This window comes from Trachurus japonicus, chromosome 11 (assembly GCF_045865225.1).
Source record: "Trachurus japonicus isolate A0001 chromosome 11, Traja_1.0".
Lineage (NCBI taxonomy): Eukaryota > Metazoa > Chordata > Actinopteri > Carangiformes > Carangidae > Trachurus > Trachurus japonicus.
The window spans coordinates 6,148,120-6,168,648 of record NC_140917.1 but is presented as its reverse complement, the minus strand read 5'-3'; the positions used below and the strand labels follow the sequence as shown (position 1 = coordinate 6,168,648).

The 20,529-nt window shown below is 43.2% G+C and overlaps 1 protein-coding gene and 1 gene segment (V, D, J or C); one reads left to right on the top strand and one right to left on the bottom strand.

The window, feature by feature from the left end:
• The window catches only part of LOC146978040 (major histocompatibility complex class I-related protein 1-like), a 568,607-nt gene that overhangs the window by 446,760 nt on the left and 101,318 nt on the right, over positions 1-20,529 (top strand). The gene's annotated exons all lie outside the window — the stretch shown is intronic.
• LOC146978044 (T cell receptor alpha variable 19-like) lies at positions 279-3,788 on the bottom strand. The segment is given in 4 exon segments: positions 279-824; positions 1,166-1,187; positions 3,270-3,412; positions 3,616-3,788. Coding segments are annotated over 4 exon segments (600 nt in total).

The following is a 20,529-nucleotide window of genomic DNA, read 5'->3' as shown; positions in this document are numbered from 1 at the left end:
CTGTTGGCTGGATCACTCTGTCTTCTCCTTTACACTCTGGGGAAGAACAGAACATGCAGAGGAAGAGATGGATCAATAAAGATGATTGATCAAAGCAAACACATCAATAGGTTTAACAAATGTCAGCAGAAATGATGAGCTCTGACTTTGTGTAGAATGAACATTAAAAGCTGTGAGTGTAGAGCTCAGTAACATGTTGAGGTGTTTGAAGAGGAAACATGTTGTGCTTTCTATCTTACCAAAGAAAAGAGCAGCAAGAATAATCCACAGCCAATGTTCCATCTCTACAACAAGGTTGAAATCAACAGGAGAAACTAGCTGATGTTCAACATTCACTCTGACACTTGTTCTCTTCACAGCACCACTTATTACTGACACAGTGGTTGAACACAGTCAGGAAGTAGTGCACCTCCTACTTGATAATGTGGCCCTCTAGTGGATGTTGTGGAGTATTGTGTTGTCTTTGCTCCAAAGGTTTTTGTACAGAGTCTTGGTGTTTCCTGTCACTGTGGGCTGCAGAGCACAGTAGTACACAGCAGAGTCAGACACCTGAAGCTTCTGGATCTTCAGAGGAACAGATCTTGAGGAGGAATTCAGAGTTGATGAAAACCTCTCTCTGAAGTCGTCTGCTGTGTTTCCTTCATCCAGTCTAACTCGGCTCAGGATCATAACTGGGTTCTGGTTTCCATCCTGTTTGTACCAGTAGAGATACGTAGTAGCTGTTGAACTGCTGTTATATTGACAGTCAAGTGTTACTGCTTCTCCTTCTGCAGCAGTCACGTCTCCTTCTGGCTGCAGCACGTTGTCTTTCTGTGCTCTGGATTCTGTAAAACACCAACAGACAGTGTCAGTGAGCTGTTAGAGAATCATGTCAGTGTTGAAGTGGTAGCACAGAAACAGTGGTGTTCATACCAAGGCACACAGCAGCCAGCAGCACTGAGATGAACAGAGGCGTCATGTCTGCAGTGTTGAGTCACTGTGAGCTCCAGCCAGGATGAAGCAGCTGTGCTCTGTCTGAGTCTTCATCAACACTAAGGTGGTGGATTAGAAGGAGGAGCCTGATCACAGCCCTGTCTTCTTCCCTCTACTGACAGCGTTACACTCAACACACTGTGGGACTGTTGTGCTCTCCTTCCTCCTCTGACTTGTTGTATGTGGTTGTTACGCCCCAGAACTTCGTTGGTCAGCTGTCAGGACAAACGAAAAGGGTCACAGTGGATCCAACAAGATCAAAATACACAAAGGGCAAACAAAACATTGCCACTCGATGTAAAAGAGTGAGCAGCCAACAGTAGCCACACAAGTGGGTGCCACTCCCACCAGATACCAAAATGGCTACCACCATGAGGAAACTACAAAACGAAGGCCAATTTACCTACCACAATGCAGATGACCAACCAAAAATCGAGTGCAGCCACAACCTAAAGGGTCACACAAGTTGCTAATCAACACACAAAGACCCGAACAAGGTGAATTGCCACTGCAACGACACAAAATGGGCACCAAGCAGTCTGCCATTAACCAACAGACACTGACCTTATAATTCACTAAGTCAACTCCATCACACAAAGATCCACTGATCTATGGAGTGACACACACAAGGTCCAAACGAAGCCACAACTAAGCAACCAGTAACACACAAGTGACTCAACCAAAAGTGCACTGCAACAGCACACACAAAAGAGGTCACACAGTAGCCACTGCTACACAAAATGTTGCCAACTTACACCTAAGCTGCAACCAAATTACCCAACAAACGTACTGTACAGGTACCACACCAAAAGTCACATATCAAAAGTTACTGTTACTATTTTACACAAAATCCAGACGTAACTAGAGGTAGAGTCAACCCACAAGAGATTGTGATTACGCTGCTGTGCAACTCTGCTGAAAAGTGACGTTGTGGAGAGACACCCTGTGATATGGTTAACTATCTAGTCTTCAGTGGCTTCCCGGGAGGCTTCTTTAAACGTTGAACTCTGCAAGTGAACAATGGACCAAGGCAAGGTCCACTGCCACACAGAAAACGTACCCACACCCAGGTTTCACCACCAAAAATAAGAAAGGCAAAACAACAAAGTGGCAAGAGTCTCTCTCTGCCCGATGACTACCTCACAGGGAACTCTCAAGCTAACACAGACAGGGAGTTAAATCACAAACCATCTTGAAAAGAAGACTACTACATCACACAACAGCTACAAACCTTTACTTCACCTCATGATTGTTCAGATCCCGGACGAGCCCCCAATTGTTACGCCCCAGAACTTCGTTGGCCCAGAGGGGCATAACAATGGACCGAACAATGACCCCAACACAAACACAAAGTCACTAAATTAACTAAAAGGAGATTTAATACAAAACATAAAAGTGATACAAACAAATTAGAACAAACTAAAACAAACAAAAGCCAATGATGGGAGGCAGGCAAGCCCAGCAGTCCCTAGCACTGCCCCCGTCTTCCAGTGTCAACTGCAGGGTTCTTAAGCTCAGCAGCACAGGTGAGCCTCGTTGTCCTGATTGGGACCTGGATGGTGCTGTGAGGTTAAAGGGAGAGGGAGAGAGACACAGACAAGCACAAGGCCGAACCCCTACCGGCCGTAACAGTGGTGGTCACTGGAAACTCCAGCTGACCTGTTTCCTGTTTTCCAGCTGCTGCAGATTCACTTTGTTCCTCAACAGATAAATGGAGCTAATTGTTGTGAAGCTGTTGCAGCTCCTTTAATATCTTTATCTTACTGATGACAGATCAACTCTGAATCAATGTTTGAACATGACACTTGTTCTAGTCTTTTCACAGTCTTTGTTTTCACACATTGAAGTCTGAGGAAAAACTCAGTAGAATAAAACTCTAACAGCTGAAGGTTCATCAACGTTCATCATTGGCTGATTGAAGCTTCCACAACAACTCCACCATCTTTGTGTTTGACCAACAGATACTAAACTGTCCATTTACATCCAAGAGAAGAAAGACTGTGAAAAGACTACAACAAGAAAACAAAAACTACTGCTGATTTCAGAGTCTTAGTAGTTGATGCTTTATTGTGTGTCGCTGTGTGTCTCTACATGTTGACAGGGATGGTGAACAATGGAAAGAGCTCATTGTGGCCTAATGAGCCACAGTGTATGAAGAAGATGAAGTGAGGGAGTCAGTTTCCATTCATTTGTTTTCATGGAGTCTTGAGTGTGAAGCCTGATCCAGTTGGTTTGTGACTGATGTGGATGAGCTGCTCCGGTGAATCCTCCCACAGTGTTTGATTAGCAGCTGTAACCACAGTGACTTCTTGTTTGTACCAGAATAAATAAGCATTTGAGTAAATACTGGTCTCAAATGAGCAGTTGAATGTAACTGTGTCTCCTTGAGCAGAAGTGACAGCAGCTGTTGGCTGGATCACTCTGTCTTCTCCTTTACACTCTGGGGAAGAACAGAACATGCAGAGGAAGAGATGGATCAATAAAGATGATTGATTAAAGCACAACAATCAGTAGGTTTAACAAATGTCATCAGAAATGATGAGCTCTGACTTTGTGCAGAATGAAGATTAAAAGCTGTGAGTGTAGAGCTCAGTAACATGTTGAGGTGTTTGAAGAGGAAACATGTTATGCTTTCTATCTTACCAAAGAAAAGAGCAGCAAGAATAATCCACAGCCAATGTTCCATCTCTACAACAAGGTTGAAATCAACAGGAGAAACTAGCTGATGTTCAACATTCACTCTGACACTTGTTCTCTTCACAGCACCACTTATTACTGACACAGTGGTTGAACACAGTCAGGAAGTAGTGCACCTCCTACTTGATAATGTGGCCCTCTAGTGGAGCTAAAAAGTGGAGTTCACCAGTGGAAAAAAGGCTTCCAGCAGCTTGTCAGTGTGTCAGCTTGTGTTTTTGTACAGAATCTTGGTGTTTCCTGTCACTGTGGGCTTCACAGCACAGTAGTACACAGCGGAGTCTGTCACTGCAGCAGAGGAGATCTGCAGATCCATCCTGGTTTTATCACCACTCACTGTAACTGACAGTCCAGACTCTGTTTTATTTTGAGTTCCTAAGTGAGAGATGAGGAACTCTGGTGGTTTTCCTGGATATTGTCGATACCAGAAGAAATAATCCTGAAAAGTCGCTTTCTTTGCATAGTTGTAGGACAGAGTAACAGTGCTGCCTTGTGAGCTGAAGACTTCAGTCTGGACTGGACTCAGTTCTTCACAGCTGACTCCTAAAGAAACAGATAAATGTTGTTAAAGACCATGTTAAACTCTGATTGGCTGTTCCAGTGGTTTCTAGCAAACAGATCCTCTAAAGTCATTTCTTCTTCCTGCTTGAACCTACCTGTGAGTATGATGAGAACCAAAGGAAACATTCCACAGTGATGCAGTGAGAGCATCTTACAGTGTGTGTGTTATGTGTGGTTTAGATATTGAATGTGTGTGACAGTGGGAGTTGTTTTCTGTTGTGCTCTTTGACAGAGTTGCTCCTCCTCAACCTGTTCCTCCTCTCATATCACTGAACGCTAGGAACCAAAATCACACCTCAATGTCTTTTACAGCTTTAACACCTAAATGATCAGCCTCTGTTGTTCTAGATAGTTATATATAGACACAGATAGATAGATGTATACGTTATTGTCTCCCTGTGGGGAAATTTGTCTTGTACTCAATGCCGGCAGACTCTTCAACCACATACACCATTCTGCTGGTCTTTGTTTTTATCCTTTCTTACTGTTCAACCAGTTGGTTTTACATCTTCTCTTCATGTTTCAAGTAGATGGTGCACACCCAGAATCAGTGTAAAGGCAGCGTGAGTGAGTGGATTTGCTTCAGGTGTTCATGTGTAGACAACACAGGTCAATAAGATGATCTATCTCTCAGGCAGCAGTGTGTGAATGTAGAAAACCATTGTTCTACATTTCTCTGATTAACAAATGGGGTTCCACAAGGTTCAATACTGGACGCTGTTCTGTTCATTATCCATATCAATAATAAAACCTCCATCTTTATGCTGATGATATATTTCTCTGTTGTTGTGAATCCTCCCACAGTGTTTGATTAGCAGCTGTAACCACAGTGACTCTGATACAACAGGAATGAGCAGAATCCATCTGATATGAAGCTGTGGTTTGAATACCACTTCCCTCCTCTTTGAAGAGGAGTCAGATATCTGTGTTCAGGTTTTTGTACAGCCTCTTCTACACTTTGTATCACTGTGTTTCTAGAGCACAGTAGTAGAGAGCTGAGTCTGCCAGGGTTAGGTTGTTGATGGTCAGTTCAGTTGATGTTTCTGTTGTTTGGGATTCATATCGTTTGTCAGGAATATATTCAGCTGTGCCCCCCTTTCCTCTTTTCCAGAGGATAAACTGAGGAGCCTGAAGGTCAGAATCATGTCTGTACCAGTAAAGATAAGCACTACTTCTTGTTGTCTCATACTGACATGAGAGTGAGACAGGTTGTCCTTCTGTTCCACTGACTTCACGTCTCACAGGAGAGATTGAGTCTCCAGCTATCAGTCCTGTAAAAAGTAGAGAAGATGAAGCCGTTAGACTAACATTGTCCATGAGGCTGAGAGGAGAAGACAGTGGAAAATGTCAGTGTCCAGTGTTACTCTGTGGACACAAACAGCTCAACTGTAGCTCACATCATAACTAGATTGTACTGGACTTGATGACAAAGACAGATTATTGTGCAGTTTCAAGTGTGAAAGAATCAAATGGAGGTCAAATGTAGTTGATGGAGCAGCTTGACTGAGACACTGATTTGTTGTCCAACTCACCTATGAAGTGAGATAAAAGCAAAAAGAGGTAAAGCAACATGTCTTTGGAGGAGTTGAAGCCAAACAGACAGCAGATGAACAATGTTGTTCCACTGCAGTAGAATGAACAAACTAAACAGCCTCTCTGCTGCACAGCCCTTCTCCTCAACATCAAGCTGATTGTGCTTTTAGTTCCTCCAACATTTCTGCTCTGGACTCACTCATCATCTCATTGGCTGAGGGGGACTGAAGTGGGCGGGGCCAGGTAACAGTCTTTGATGTTTCTGTGATGTTGTTGTCATCAGTCCACAGACACAGTCTCTGATAAGTCATTGTTTCAACAGTGTGTGACTCCCTCTAGTGGATGTTGTGGAGTATTGTGTTGTCTTTGCTCCAAAGGTCTTGGAGGAGTCTTGGTGTTTCCTGTCACTGTGGGCTTCACAGCACAGTAGTACACAGCAGAGTCAGACACTGCAGCAGAGGTGATCTGCAGATCCATCCTGGTTTTGTCACCATTCACTTTAACTGACAGTCCAGAAACTGGATCTGATAGTAGTTCCCCTGACTCCTGATGAGAGATGAGGAACTCTGGTGGTTTTCCCGGATATTGTCGATACCAGAAGAAATTATAAACATTGATTCCTTTTTTCAAGAAGTTGTAGGACAGAGTAACAGTGCTGCCTTGTGACCTGAAGACTTCAGTCTGGACTGGACTCAGTTCTTCACAGCTGACTCCTAAAGGAAGAGAGAAATGGAGGTGAACCAGATTCAATAAAAAAATAATAATTTAAAAAATGACTGAACCATTCATAATCTAACATACCTTATACCTTATACCATTAAAATGACAACAAACAGAGAAACCAGTCTCTTCAGTGTGAGCATGTTGAATAAAGGTGAAGTTGATGGTTTGTGTATTGAACTCTGCTGAATATGGAAGTTCCTCTCTCTTCTATAGTTCAGTAACAGCTCAGCTCCTCCCTGAATCTCTGACTCTGTGCTACCAACAATGTTGTGGTGTAAAGTCACATTGTGTGATCAGTCAGTAATGTATGGAGCTGTGGAGTGGCCATAGAGTGTGACTCCCTCTAGTGGATGTTGTGGAGTATCGTGTTGTCTTTGCTCCAAAGGTTTTTGTACAGAGTCTTGGTGTTTCCTGTCACTGTGGGCCTCACAGCACAGTAGTACACAGCAGAGTCTGTCACTGCAGCAGAGGAGATGATCATGCTGATTTGTTTTTCCACCACTTTAATCTTCAGTCCAGGGGTTGCATTGTTCAACAGTGCTCCTGTCCCAAAGTGAGAAATGAGGAACTCTGGTGGTTTTCCTGGATATTGTCGATACCAGAAAAAATAATCACTTCCAGTTGGATCTCTCGAAAAGTTGTAGGACAGAGTAACAGTGCTGCCTTGTGTCCTGAAGTCTTCAGTCTGGCCTGGAATCAGTTCTTCACAGCTGACTCCTAAAGGAAGAGAGAACTCTGTTATAAGATGATGTCAATGTTTCATTATATAGTTTCTGTTCATTTTCCTGTGTGATGTCACATACCTGTTAGACTAGAGACAAACAGTAGAGACAGTGCACAGTAGTCCAGTGTGAGCATGTTGAATAAAGGTGAAGTTGATGGTTTGTGTATTGAACTCTGCTGAATATGGAAGTTCCTCTCTCTTCTATAGTTCAGTAACAGCTCAGCTCCTCCCTGAATCTCTCAGTCTCCTCTTCGATCTCTATTTTCTCTCCTCACTTACACCTCCTCCTGCTGAACACACTGTAGCAGTTTCGTCATCTGGTTTTTACTCACTCTTCTATGACAGGAGTCACATAAAGGTAGCTGTGGTCAGTCAAAGAGTTGAACACCTTTTCAGGATCTGCAAACCCAAGAAAACATAATAGGCTCTATGCCGAGGGTCACATGACCAAACCGGAAACCGGGTAACTCCACTTCCGCTTAGATTCTGACAAGCACAACGCGCGGTAAAAACAAATCAAAGAGACCACAGCCAGCTACTTCTACGCGTTCTTTTGCTACAGGTAGTTATAACGTTATAGTCTCTTTTATGTTGTATGTAATGTATAATGTTTTTTATCGCTTTTATGTTTTATGTTTGAAAAATGTTGAGTAAAGACAGGGAAAAGAAGGTGAAGTGCCAGCCAAGGCAAAGTGCTAGCAACCACAGCTTTTTTTAGATTCTTGTCAGAATTTAAGCGGCATAGAGCCTATTAATGCTCCTAAAGTGGATTCATCTTGAACTCAAACATATTTCTTTAAAAAGTGGGCTTGAGTGTTGGATGCTGTCTGACTAAACATTATCAGGAGGCAGTGGGTATCTTTAGTTCACTTCGCATCTTTGGTCCACTTTATCATATGACTGATAACAGAACACTGGAGACTGTCTGGACTTGAGTTTACTTGTTTCATGTATTTATTTATTTAAAGGTTTAGAGATCAGGGACATTGCACATTAATAAAAACATTTAAACAAATGTAAACGTCCCACAATACATTCAATGATTAAAAACCTAAATCTGAATAGTGGACAAAAGAGAGAACTCAGCGAAAGTCCATGCAGACACACACAAACTAACATAAACTCAATTCAAACAGCAGCCTCTACAGACAAAACAGAAGCAACATTAAGCAGCAACACCAACATCAACAGAAAAAAAAAGTACACAAGTTACATGGTCGTAACTAAACCATATTGTGTTTTAAAAACGATCCGGCCCTGAACAGTCACTTACTGTGTTCATGTCACTTGTGTTTCCCTAAGCCCAGCTCTTATTGTGCCATGAAAGAAAGTGCCATTACAACACAAATGTCATGGCTCTTTGTTTTTGCTGGGTAATCCAGCCTTTCACTAATATGAATAAACCAGGCTGAGATGCCATAAGAGGAGCAACATTTCTGGTTGACACCAAAGACCATTAACTTGTTCACTTTTTTGGCTTCTTTTATGACTTTATTACATAGTTCAGTTGAGAGAGACAGGAAATGGGAAGGACATGCAGGAAAGGGCAACCCAATGCGGGACTTGAACCAGGGCCACCTGCAGCGAGGACTCCAGCCTCTACACATGGGGTGTAGCTCAACCCACCGCTTCACCCGACACCCCCAAAGACCCTCAGCTTTCAAAGTGTAATCACTGTTGGACCCTGATGCAGATGTTTTCAACTTCAAAACTCCATTACAATTTATTGTCAATGTGTACATGCACAGTTATCTGTAGGAGTCAACCTGGGCCATGTTCTGGCCATGGATGACCACTGGTGAATGGTCTCGGATGTAAATGGATCGTGTCCATTGAAAATGAGAGGACCTAGGAACGAACCCTGTGGTGCACCACAAGAAAACACAACCTCAGAAATAACAGAACAACAAGATTATTTTTCCCTAGACTGGATCATCAGTAATCACGGAGGTTCAACAGTGTGTGACTCCCTCTAGTGGATGTTGTTGAGTATTGTGTTGTCTTTACTCCAAAGGTTTTTGTACAGAGTCTTGGTGTTTCCTGTCACTGTGGGCTGCAGAGCACAGTAGTACACAGCTGAGTCTGTCACTGCAGCAGAGGAGATCTGCAGATGGACCTGGTTTCTGTTTTCATTCAGTTCAACAGTCAGTCGAGGGTCTAGAGATTTTGCTCTGGACACTGAAGGATCTTTAGCATCAATGATCAAGAGAAGATACTGAGGAGCTGATCCAGGATCCTGTCGATACCACTGGAGACTGTACGCTTTAACTTTGTAGTCACAGGACAGAGTAACAGTGCTTCCCTCTGATGAAAAGACTTGAGCTCTGCTGGCAGTAATATCTTCTTCCAAGCTGGTACCTAGTGAGGGAAACAACATGTTATATTCAGAGTTCTGTTCCAAGGTCACATATCCATCATTTGAGAAACACCAGACATTTTCTGTGGAAACAAATGATGCTGTTGATAGAGTCAGCAGTTATTAGTAATGAAGTCATGACTCTTTCTTCTCTACATGTGTATCATTGAAATGTTCAACTGAGCTTTAGCTCAAAGGAATATCTAACCTGGTTGTGTAAAGCTTTGGAAATGTCCCTGTGTTTGAGGTTTTCTTGTCTAAAACATACGTACCTACGAGAGCTGAGAAGAAGAGAATCACAGTGAGTCTGTCCATGTTCACAGAGCTGAGATGTTGTCACTGGATGTTCACTTTGAAGAAGTGCTGAGTGCTTTTGTGAGTTGTGTTTGGTCTGATGTTCACAGCTGGAATCAAACAGTTGTGTGCCAAGCAGCAGCTCTGCAGGCAGTAGGAGGAGACTCATATGTGGAGTTGTCTTCATTTCTAAAGCTCCTCATCACAACTGTGTCTCATGACTGAAAGGAGTGGAGACTGGATCATCAGGAACCACTGAGGTTCAACAGTGTGTGACTCCCTCTAGTGGATGTTGTGGAGTATTGTGTTGTCTTTGCTCCAAAGGTTTTTGTACAGAGTCTTGGTGTTTCCTGTCACTGTGGGCCTCACAGCACAGTAGTACACAGCAGAGTCTGACACCTGAAGCTTCTGGATCTGCAGAGGAACTGATTTCTTGTTGATGATTGAAGCATCAAATCTCTCTTCCTGGAATTCTGGAGCATTGTCGTTTCCAAATGGGCTACGCCTCAATACATATCTGGGGAAGTCATTCACATCTTGTTTGTACCAGAATAAATAGTAAGTTGTGTCACTGGTCTCAAATGAGGAGTTGAGTGTAACTGTGTCTCCTTGAGCAGCAGTGACAGCAGCTGTTGACTGGATCACTCTGTCTTCTCCTTTACACTCTGGGAAAGAAAAGAACATGCAGAGGAAGAGATGGATCAATAAAGATGATTGATTAAAGCACAACAATCAGTAGGTTTAACAAATGTCAGCAGAAATGATGAGCTCTGACTTTGTGTAGAATGAAGATTAAAAGCTGTGAGTGTAGAGCTCAGTAACATGTTGAGGTGTTTGAAGAGGAAACATGTTGTGCTTTCTATCTTACCAAAGAAAAGAGCAGCAAGAATAATCCACAGCCAATGTTCCATCTCTACAACAAGGTTGAAATCAACAGGAGAAACTAGCTGATGTTCAACATTCACTCTGACACTTGTTCTCTTCAAAGCACCACTTATTACTGACACAGTGGTTGAACACAGTCAGGAAGTAGTGCACCTCCTACTTGATAATGTGGCCCTCTAGTGGATGTTGTGGAGTATTGTGTTGTCTTTGCTCCAAAGGTTTTTGTACAGAGTCTTGGTGTTTCCTGTCACTGTGGGCTGCAGAGCACAGTAGTACACAGCAGAGTCAGACACCTGAAGCTTCTGGATCTTCAGAGGAACTGATCTTGAGGAGGAATTCAGAGTTGATGAAAACCTCTCTCTGAAGTCGTCTGCTGTGTTTCCTTCATCCAGTTTAAAGCGGCTCAGGATCATGACTGGGTTCTGGTTTCCATCCTGTTTGTACCAGTAGAGATACGTAGTAGTTGAACTGCTGTTATATTGACAGTCAAGTGTTACTGCTTCTCCTTCTGCAGCAGTCACGTCTCCTTCTGGCTGCAGCACGTTGTCTTTCTGTGCTCTGGATTCTGTAAAACACCAACAGACAGTGTCAGTGAGCTGTTAGAGAATCATGTCAGTGTTGAAGTGGTAGCACAGAAACAGTGGTGTTCATACCAAGGCACACAGCAGCCAGCAGCACTGAGATGAACAGAGGCGTCATGTCTGCAGTGTTGAGTCACTGTGAGCTCCAGCCAGGATGAAGCAGCTGTGCTCTGTCTGTTGAGTCTTCATCAACACTAAGGTGGTGGATTAGAAGGAGGAGCCTGATCACAGCCCTGTCTTCTTCCCTCAGCGTTACACTCAACACACTGTGGGACTGTTGTGCTTTTAGTTAGGGCTGGTTCAGGTAGCTCTGAACCATTTCATAGCTATGCTGCTATAGGCTTAGACTGCTGGGGGACACATCTGGTTATATGGAGCCCTCTCCTCTCCTCTAAGCACATTTTGAACTGTCTTGAATATCTGTCTCACTTTGTAGTTTGGCCTTGGAGTCTCACTCTCTCTGTGTTTCCACAGATCCACCGGAGCTCCATCTCTCTGCACCAGCCGCCGCCTGCATCGCCCCCCTCCTACCCTTTCCCCTGCTGTTAGACCGGCCTGCCCTCCCTTCCCATGGACCAGTCTGCCATCCAGTCCTCCCATGAAGCTGGCCTGCTCTTCCTGCCTTTCCTCCCACCAGAAGCTTCCTCCATCAGTTCTTGTTAACATTTCCATGTCACATTCTGTGTTGTAATCTGTTTTCTTGTCTGTGTATTTGATTGATTTATTTGATTTATTTGCACAGTTAAAAATTACACAAGTAAATGTAACAATTTAACAATTTAAAGTGCAGGAAGAGACAAAAACTCAAAGAACTTATCAGGTGCCTCCACATATAGTTAACAAGGAATATAATATCATACTAAAGAAAACAAAATATACAAATGAGCAATCAAAAATATTTAGATGATGGGAAAAAAATGAAAATTTACAAAGAAATTACACAAAAAAAAGATCAAATGTATGAATAACAATAAGGAGTACAATTTAAAAATTAAGAAACAAACAAAAAACAACGACTAAAGAACAAACCAAATGAAACAAACAAGAAATAATTTCAAGGAGATTACACAAGCAGATAAAATATGTGTCAGTACATCCATTACTTATGCGAGAGCAGTTCCATTTGCAAAACAAAAATTAAATGGTGTTTCAGACATCCTTTATAACATTGTACAGATGAGCATGTTTTTGCTAAGTGGGAATATGTATTCCATAGTATGACACCTCTGTACCGTATTGTATGTGATCACTGTTGGACTCTGATACAGACGTTTTCAGTTTGAACACTCCATTACAATTAGTTGTCGATGTGTATGCACATGTGGCAGGATGAAGGAGGGCCCGGGCGGGGTTTGAACCTTAGTCTCCTGGGTAATAGTCATGCACGCTGACCATTCGACCAAAAGGACATCCCTGTGGCGAAGTAGCCAGGGCACATGATCGATTGGAGGCATAGTGACAGGACCATCAACTGTCACACACAGTTATCTGTCGGAGTCAACCTGGACCATGTTCTGGCCATGGATGACCACTGGTGAATGGTCTCAGATGTGAATGGATCATGTCCATCGAAAGTGAGAGGACCAAGGAATGAACCCTGTGGTGCACCACAAGAAAACACAACCTCAGAAATAACAGAGCAACAAGATTATTCCACCAACGCACAGAATCTAGACTGGATCATCAGGAACCACTGAGGTTCAACAGTGTGTGACTCCCTCTACTGGATGTTGTGGAGTATTGTGTTGTCTTTGCTCCAAAGGTTTTTGTACAGAGTCTTGGTGTTTCCTGTCACTGTGGGCTGTAGAGCACAGTAGTACACAGCAGAGTCTGTCACTGCAGCAGAGGAGATGGTCATGCTGATTTGTTTTTGCTCAACTTTTATCTCCAGTCTAGGGATTGGCGTAGTTACTGTTCCTGAAGGTGAATGAGAGAGGAGGAACTCTGGTCGTTTTCCTGGATATTGTCGATACCAGAAGAAATAATCACCAGTTGCCAGTTTGGGGTAGTTGTAGGACAGAGTAACAGTGCTGCCTTCTGAACTGAAGACTTCAGTCTGGACTGGACCCAGTTCTTCACAGCTGACTCCTAACGGAGGAGAAAAATTATGGTGAACCAGATTCAATAAACTATTTAATCTTATAAATTATAGAGCCATGCATAATGTAACATACCTGTTAAAATGACAACAAGCAGAGAAACCAGACTCTTCAGTGTGAGCATGTTGAATAAAGGTGAAGTTGATGGTTTGTGTATTGAACTCTGCTGAATATGGAAGTTCCTCTCTCTTCTATAGTTCAGTAACAGCTCAGCTCCTCCCTGAATCTCTCTGTCTCCTCTTAGATCTGTATTTTCTCTCCTCTCTTACACTTCCTCCTGCTGAACACACTGTAGCAGCTTCTTCTTCATCTGGTTTCTCCTCACTCTTCTATACCATGAGTCTTATAAAGCTTTGTTTAATTAAAGGTCAAGTATTGTCCAATAACTAATACAGAGTATGATTCTATCGCCAATTGTCAGATTACAGTTAAAGAGCCATGATCTACCTTCTTCTCCAGGTTGATTGCTAAAACTCCCCAAACTCCAAAGTCTTATTGAAGGTGAAGTTGTGAGGAGCTCTTTCCCTCCTGGTCCTGATTCTAGCTCTGAACTAGCAGAGACATTTCTGAGCCATTCTGTGATAAAAGTGGAGAATGTTACCAGTCTCATTGTGGCTGATAAATGTGTCGTACCAGTCTCTCCTCCTCACACTGCACTACTTACACCATTTCAGCCTGTCTCCTTCTCAGTCTCACAAACCACTGTCAGTCAGATCAAATCCTCCTCACAGCTGCAGATTGTCCCTCCTAAACTTTTAAGGATGTGTGGACAACAGTCAGGCCCTTTATCTTATCCATCATCTATCGCTCTTTGGCACTTAGCTTTTTCCATCTTGTTTCAAACATGTGACTGTACTGTGACTCCTGAAGAAGCCTGATCTTGACCCACTCATCCTCCATTATTGCAGGCCAATCTCTAAAACCTCATTCATATCTAGGGTGCTGAGAAAATATTTCCTCTCTACTGGTTGGTTCTATGAATAACAACAGTGTTATGGATCACTGCCAGTCTGGTTTCAGAGAGATTCACATTCATCCTCATTGAGACCTTGAGACCTGGGTTGGTCTAAGAGACTGCATCCTCTACTTCAGTCCTCTCTACCCAACAGGACTTTGTCTGTAGCTGTGGGGAACTCAACCTCCCTTATGGTGTCCCACAAGGATCAAATCTGGATCTGCTTCTTTTTCAATCTATTTGTTGTCCTTTGGACAATTGTTTGGCAAGCTGCAAGTGTTCTGACATTTGTTATCTAGGCAAAATCCACAGCTCGTGTCAAGTAGGTTCAGTTCTAAAAGTAAAACAGCAGAGAACATTCTGGACATCATCAGAAGATCTGATTGTTCTTATTTCTATTGATGCTGCTCATCCACTCACTTTTCATCCCACACCTCATCCTCATCAGTGATTCATTGTTTTATGGTTCAACAAACTGTTCATTTCTCTGCTGCTTCTTCACTACACAGAGTCTAGACTGGATCATCAGGAACCACTGAGCACCACTTATTACTGACACAGTGGTTGAACACAGTCAGGAAGTAGTGCACCTCCTACTTGATAATGTGGCCCTCTAGTGGATGTTGTGGAGTATTGTGTTGTCTTTGCTCCAAAGGTTTTTGTACAGAGTCTTGGTGTTTCCTGTCACTGTGGGCTGCAGAGCACAGTAGTACACAGCAGAGTCTGTCACTGCAGCAGAGGAGATCTGCAGATGGAACTCCTTAGTTGTCTTGTCATGTCTAAAAGACAGTCCTGGTATTTCCCCTGAATGTTCTTGGATGAGGAATTGTGGAGATGAGCCGGACTTCTGTTGATACCAGTAGAGGTTGTTAGAGAAACCAGAGTAGTTACAGGACAGAGTAACAGTGCTTCCCTCTGATGAAAAGACTTGAGCTCTGCTGGCAGTAATATCATCTTCCAAGCTGTTACCTAGTGAGGGAAACAACATGTTATATTCAGAGTTCTGTTCCAAGGTCACATATCCATCATTTGAGAAACACCAGACATTTTCTGTTGAAACAAATGATGCTGTTGATAGAGTCAGCAGTTATTAGTGATGAAGTCATGACTCTTTCTTCTCTACATGTGTATCATTGAAATGTTCAACTGAGCTTTAGCTCAAAGGAATATCTAACCTGGTTGTGTAAAGCTTTGGAAATGTCCCTGTGTTTGGGGTTTTCTTGTCTAAAACATACGTACCTACGAGAGCTGAGAAGAAGAGAATCACAGTGAGTCTGTCCATGTTCACAGAGCTGAGATGTTGTCACTGGATGTTCACTTTGAAGAAGTGCTGAGTGCTTTTGTGAGTTGTGTTTGGTCTGATGTTCACAGCTGGAATCAAACAGTTGTGTGCCAAGCAGCAGCTCTGCAGGCAGTAGGAGGAGACTCATATGTGGAGTTGTCTTCATTTCTAAAGCTCCTCATCACAACTGTGTCTCATGACTGAAAGGAGTGGAGACTGGATCATCAGGAACCACTGAGGTTCAACAGTGTGTGACTCCCTCTAGTGGATGTTGTGGAGTATTGTGTTGTCTTTGCTCCAAAGGTTTTTGTACAGAGTCTTGGTGTTTCCTGTCACTGTGGGCCTCAGAGCACAGTAGTACACAGCAGAGTCAGACACCTGAAGCTTCTGGATCTGCAGAGGAACTGATTTCTTGTTGTTGATCGAAGCAATAAATCTCTCTTCACGGAAGTCTGGGGCATTGTTGTTTCCATATGAACCACGTCTCAATACATATCTGGGGAAGTCATTCACATATTGTTTGTACCAGAATAAATTGGGAGTTGTGTCACTGGTCTCAAATGAACAGCTGAGTGTAACTGTGTCTCCTTGAGCAGCAGTGACAGCAGCTGTTGGCTGGATCACTCTGTCTTCTCCTTTACACTCTGGGGAAGAACAGAACATGCAGAGGAAGAGATGGATCAATAAAGATGATTGATTAAAGCACAACAATCAGTAGGTTTAACAAATGTCAGCAGAAATGATTAGCTCTGACTTTGTGTAGAATGAACATTAAAAGCTGTGAGTGTAGAGCTCAGTAACATGTTGAGGTGTTTGAAGAGGAAACATGTTGTGCTTTCTATCTTACCAAAGAAAAGAGCAGCAAGAATAATCCACAGCCAATGTTCCATCTCTACAACAAGGTTGAAATCAACAGGAGAAACTAGCTGATGTTCAACATTCACTCTGACACTTGTTCTCTTCACAGCACCACTTATTACTGACACAGTGGTTGAACACAGTCAGGAAGTAGTGCACCTCCTACTTGATAATGTGGCCCTCTAGTGGAGCTAAAAAGTGGAGTTCACCAGTGGAAAAAAGGCTTCCAGCAGCTTGTCAGTGTGTCAGCTTGTGTTTTTGTACAGAGTCTTGGTGTTTCCTGTCACTGTGGGCCTCACAGCACAGTAGTACACAGCAGAGTCTGTCACTGCAGCAGAGGAGATCTGCAGATTAAACTCCTTAGTTGCCTTGTCATGGTTTACAGATAGTACTTGTTTTGCCTGTGAATAATCTGCGATGAGAAACTGTGGAGATGAACTGGATTTCTGTTGATACCAGAAGATGAAGTCAACAGAGGCTGAGTAGCTGCAGGAGAGAGTCACAGCAGGTCCTTCCAAAGCCGTCATTTCATCTTGAAGTGATTTCACTAAATCCTCAGAGCATCCTGGAGACAACAGAGACGGTTAATCATCACACTTTAAAAATCGTCAAATACAATTAAACATAAATTACTGAAATTACAAATATTTAGAGATATTTTTATTTAATCATGCACTTCCACTAACTCTTAGATCAGATCAATACTGACCAGACTGTAAGGAGATGATTATGATCCAAACTGAAAGCAGCAACATAATTTTGACTTGTATTGAATGAACACTGTAGAGAACTGAGCAGCCCTTCACTCCCTAAATGAAGTATTTCATATTCAGCTGTGTAGCTCCTCCCCTTGTTGTGCTCTGTTTCCATTCAGGTTGATTGGAGCTGTAGAAATGACAGCAACACACACGACTTCCTTCAGCCAATCATCCACTAACATGCCTTCTGACATCACTGTATGTTGACGACACACAGCTTTACCTGTCATTCCCACCAAACCACCCACTGTCTCAGACCAGATCTCAGTCTGTTTCTCTGATATAACTGCATGGATGAAAGAACACCACCTTCACCTAAACCTCTCTGACACTGAACTTCTACTTATCCTGACCAATCAGGCTCTTCATTATGGTATTAATATCACAATCACCTTGTCATCGCTTACCTAAAGGCTCAGTAAACTTGGTTGTCCTGTTGGATGACCAGGTCTCCTTCTCTGACCATGTTGCTTCATCTCTCAGCCGTTCCACTTTGCTCTTTACAGCATCTCAACAATCAGGCCTTACTTGACTTAGTCCTCCACCCAGCTCTTGGTCCAGACCATGGCTACCTCTCACCTCAACTGCTGCTCTGCTCTTCTGGTGAACCTTCCTGTGTTTGCAGTGAAATCCTTACAGATGGTCCAGAGTTCAGCAGCTGGTCTGGTTTCAATCAGCCCTGAAGATTCACTACTCATTGACCTACACTGGTGCTATTTTCAGAGTAACCTCTGGGTCTGCACCACCTACTTGAATGTAATTGTTCAGCCTTATTCTCCCTCTCTGCCACTACCTTCTTCCAAGGAACAGCTTCTGGTGTTTCCATCTCTGCACACTAGTTGATCTCAGTCCAGGGGCCTCATTTATCATTGTGGATACACGTTTTTTTACACGCTCTTTCCCCAGTTTTGTGCGTACGCACTTTTCTCCGCCTAATTTGGGATCTATCAAACCAAAACCTGTCGGGAGAAAGTGCAGAAATTTACGACCAGTCCGACCATGGCGTACCGGCATTTACACGCTTTTTGAAGAACAGGAGGAATTGGCAACGCCGCTGCAGAGTCAGAGAACTGCAGTATGAGAGGGAGAGAGGAGCGCGGACACTGTTTGAAGTAGCAAGTGGTGGTGATGATGATGACCCCCCCCCCCCACCACCACCACCACCACCGCACACGTGTTGACGTCGGCACTTTACATGAAAAGCACAGCGACTCAGATTTTTCCCCTGTGCATTTACACTAGTTTGCTCCTAAATACTGGCTTTATAAAACGAATTTCGTTTTCTTTTGATATCATATTGATATTTTTCCCTTGCATGTAGGCTACAACTCTTCCACAACCCGTCTGTCCAGTCTGGAAAATAATTTCTGCGACGTGCGTGTGTTACGTAGCCAGACTGGACACACACAAGCAAGCAGCAAGCCCAATAATGTCGGAGCAAATCAAAGCAAATGAGAAAACATGATCGATATTTTTTGTGTGAATAATATTTATTGTATTTAACAAAAATGGGTGCTAGCTGCCCAACATCATTTTAGGAAAAGTCACAGACTGGTGGACTTCAATGTTTTTTTGTTTTTGTTTGTTTTTTCTAAACTGAGCTCCAGTTCACTCTCTGTGCGCGTCGTTCACTGACAGTCGGGGCTGAGGGCTCCAGTTCACTCCGTGTCGTTCGCGAACGTACTGACACGGTGATTCACGTCCGCGCTGCCACTCACTCACTCATTACCTGCGAACCTACTGCGCACACAGAACTGCTGCTGAGGACGTGATTCAGGTTTGCGCTGCCACTCACTCACTCATGATTCGCGAACCTACTGCACACACAGAGAACTGCCGCTGGGGAAGCTGTTACTCAGTCACTCACTGGTGATTGGCGAACCTGCACCAGAGAACTGCTGCTGCAGACGTGATTCAGGTTCACGTACTGTGCTGAATGTGGCGCTGTGTCACTCATTGCCTGGTGTACTGCATGCACAGAGCTGTGTAGCGTCATGTAAAGTGAATGTACTGTGCACAGAGGACTCGAGTTCACTGTGTAGTAATATAAAAATAAATATAAAAAAATATAAATAATATAAAATATTTTTTTTTTAAAAGGAAAGGGGACGTAGAGTGTACAGTACAGATATTCGCGGGAGATTTTTTTTTTTTCACTGTCCCTTACAGAGAGGAGGTGGGGGGGGGGGGGGTGATTCGGTGAACGAAGTTTTTGAACGACTCATTTTAAGGAACTAATTCTAGTGATTCAGTACAGTCAAAAGAACTGCCGATCCCATCACTACTGACACAGTGGTTGAACACAGTCAGGAAGTAGTGCACCTCCTACTTGATAATGTGGCCCTCTAGTGGAGCTAAAAAGTGGAGTTCACCAGTGGAAAAAAGGCTTCCAGCAGCTTGTCAGTGTGTCAGCTTGTGTTTTTGTACAGAGTCTTGGTGTTTCCTGTCACTGTGGGCCTCACAGCACAGTAGTACACAGCAGAGTCTGTCACTGCAGCAGAGGAGATCTGCAGATCCATCCTGGTTTTATCACCACTCACTTCAACTGACAGTCCAGACTCTGTTTTATTTTGAGTTCCTAAGTGAGATATGAGGAACTCTGGTGGTTTTCCTGGATATTGTCGATACCAGTAAAACTCAACATTAGCAGTTGGTTTCTTTGCATAGTTGTATGACAGAGTAACAGTGCTGCCTTGTGAGCTGAAGTCTTCAGACTGGACTGGACTCAGTTGTTCACAGCTGACTCCTAAAGAAACAGATAAATGTTGTTAAAGACCATGTTAAATTCTGATTGGCTGTTCCAGTGGTTTCTAGCAAACAGATCCTCTAAAGTCATTTCTTCTTCCTGCTTGAACCTACCTGTGAGTATGATGAGAACCAAAGGAAACATTCCACAGTGATGCAGTGAGAGCATCTTTCAGACAGTGTGTGTGTGTTATGTGTGGTTTAGATATCGAATGTGTGTGACAGTGGGAGTTGTTTTCTGTTGTGCTCTTTGACAGAGTTGCTCCTCCTCAACCTGTTCCTCCTCTCATATCACTGAACGCTAGGAACCAAAACCACACCTCAATGTCTTTTACAGCTTTAACACCCAAATGATCAGCCTCTCTTATTCTAATTATCTTTGTTTTTATCCTTTCTTACTGTTCAACCAGTTGGTTTTACATCTTCTCCTCATGTGTCTCTACAGGACCAGAACAGAGTGGACTGTGATGGACTTGTTTACTGGGTTGTTAAAGTCAGACCACATTCCT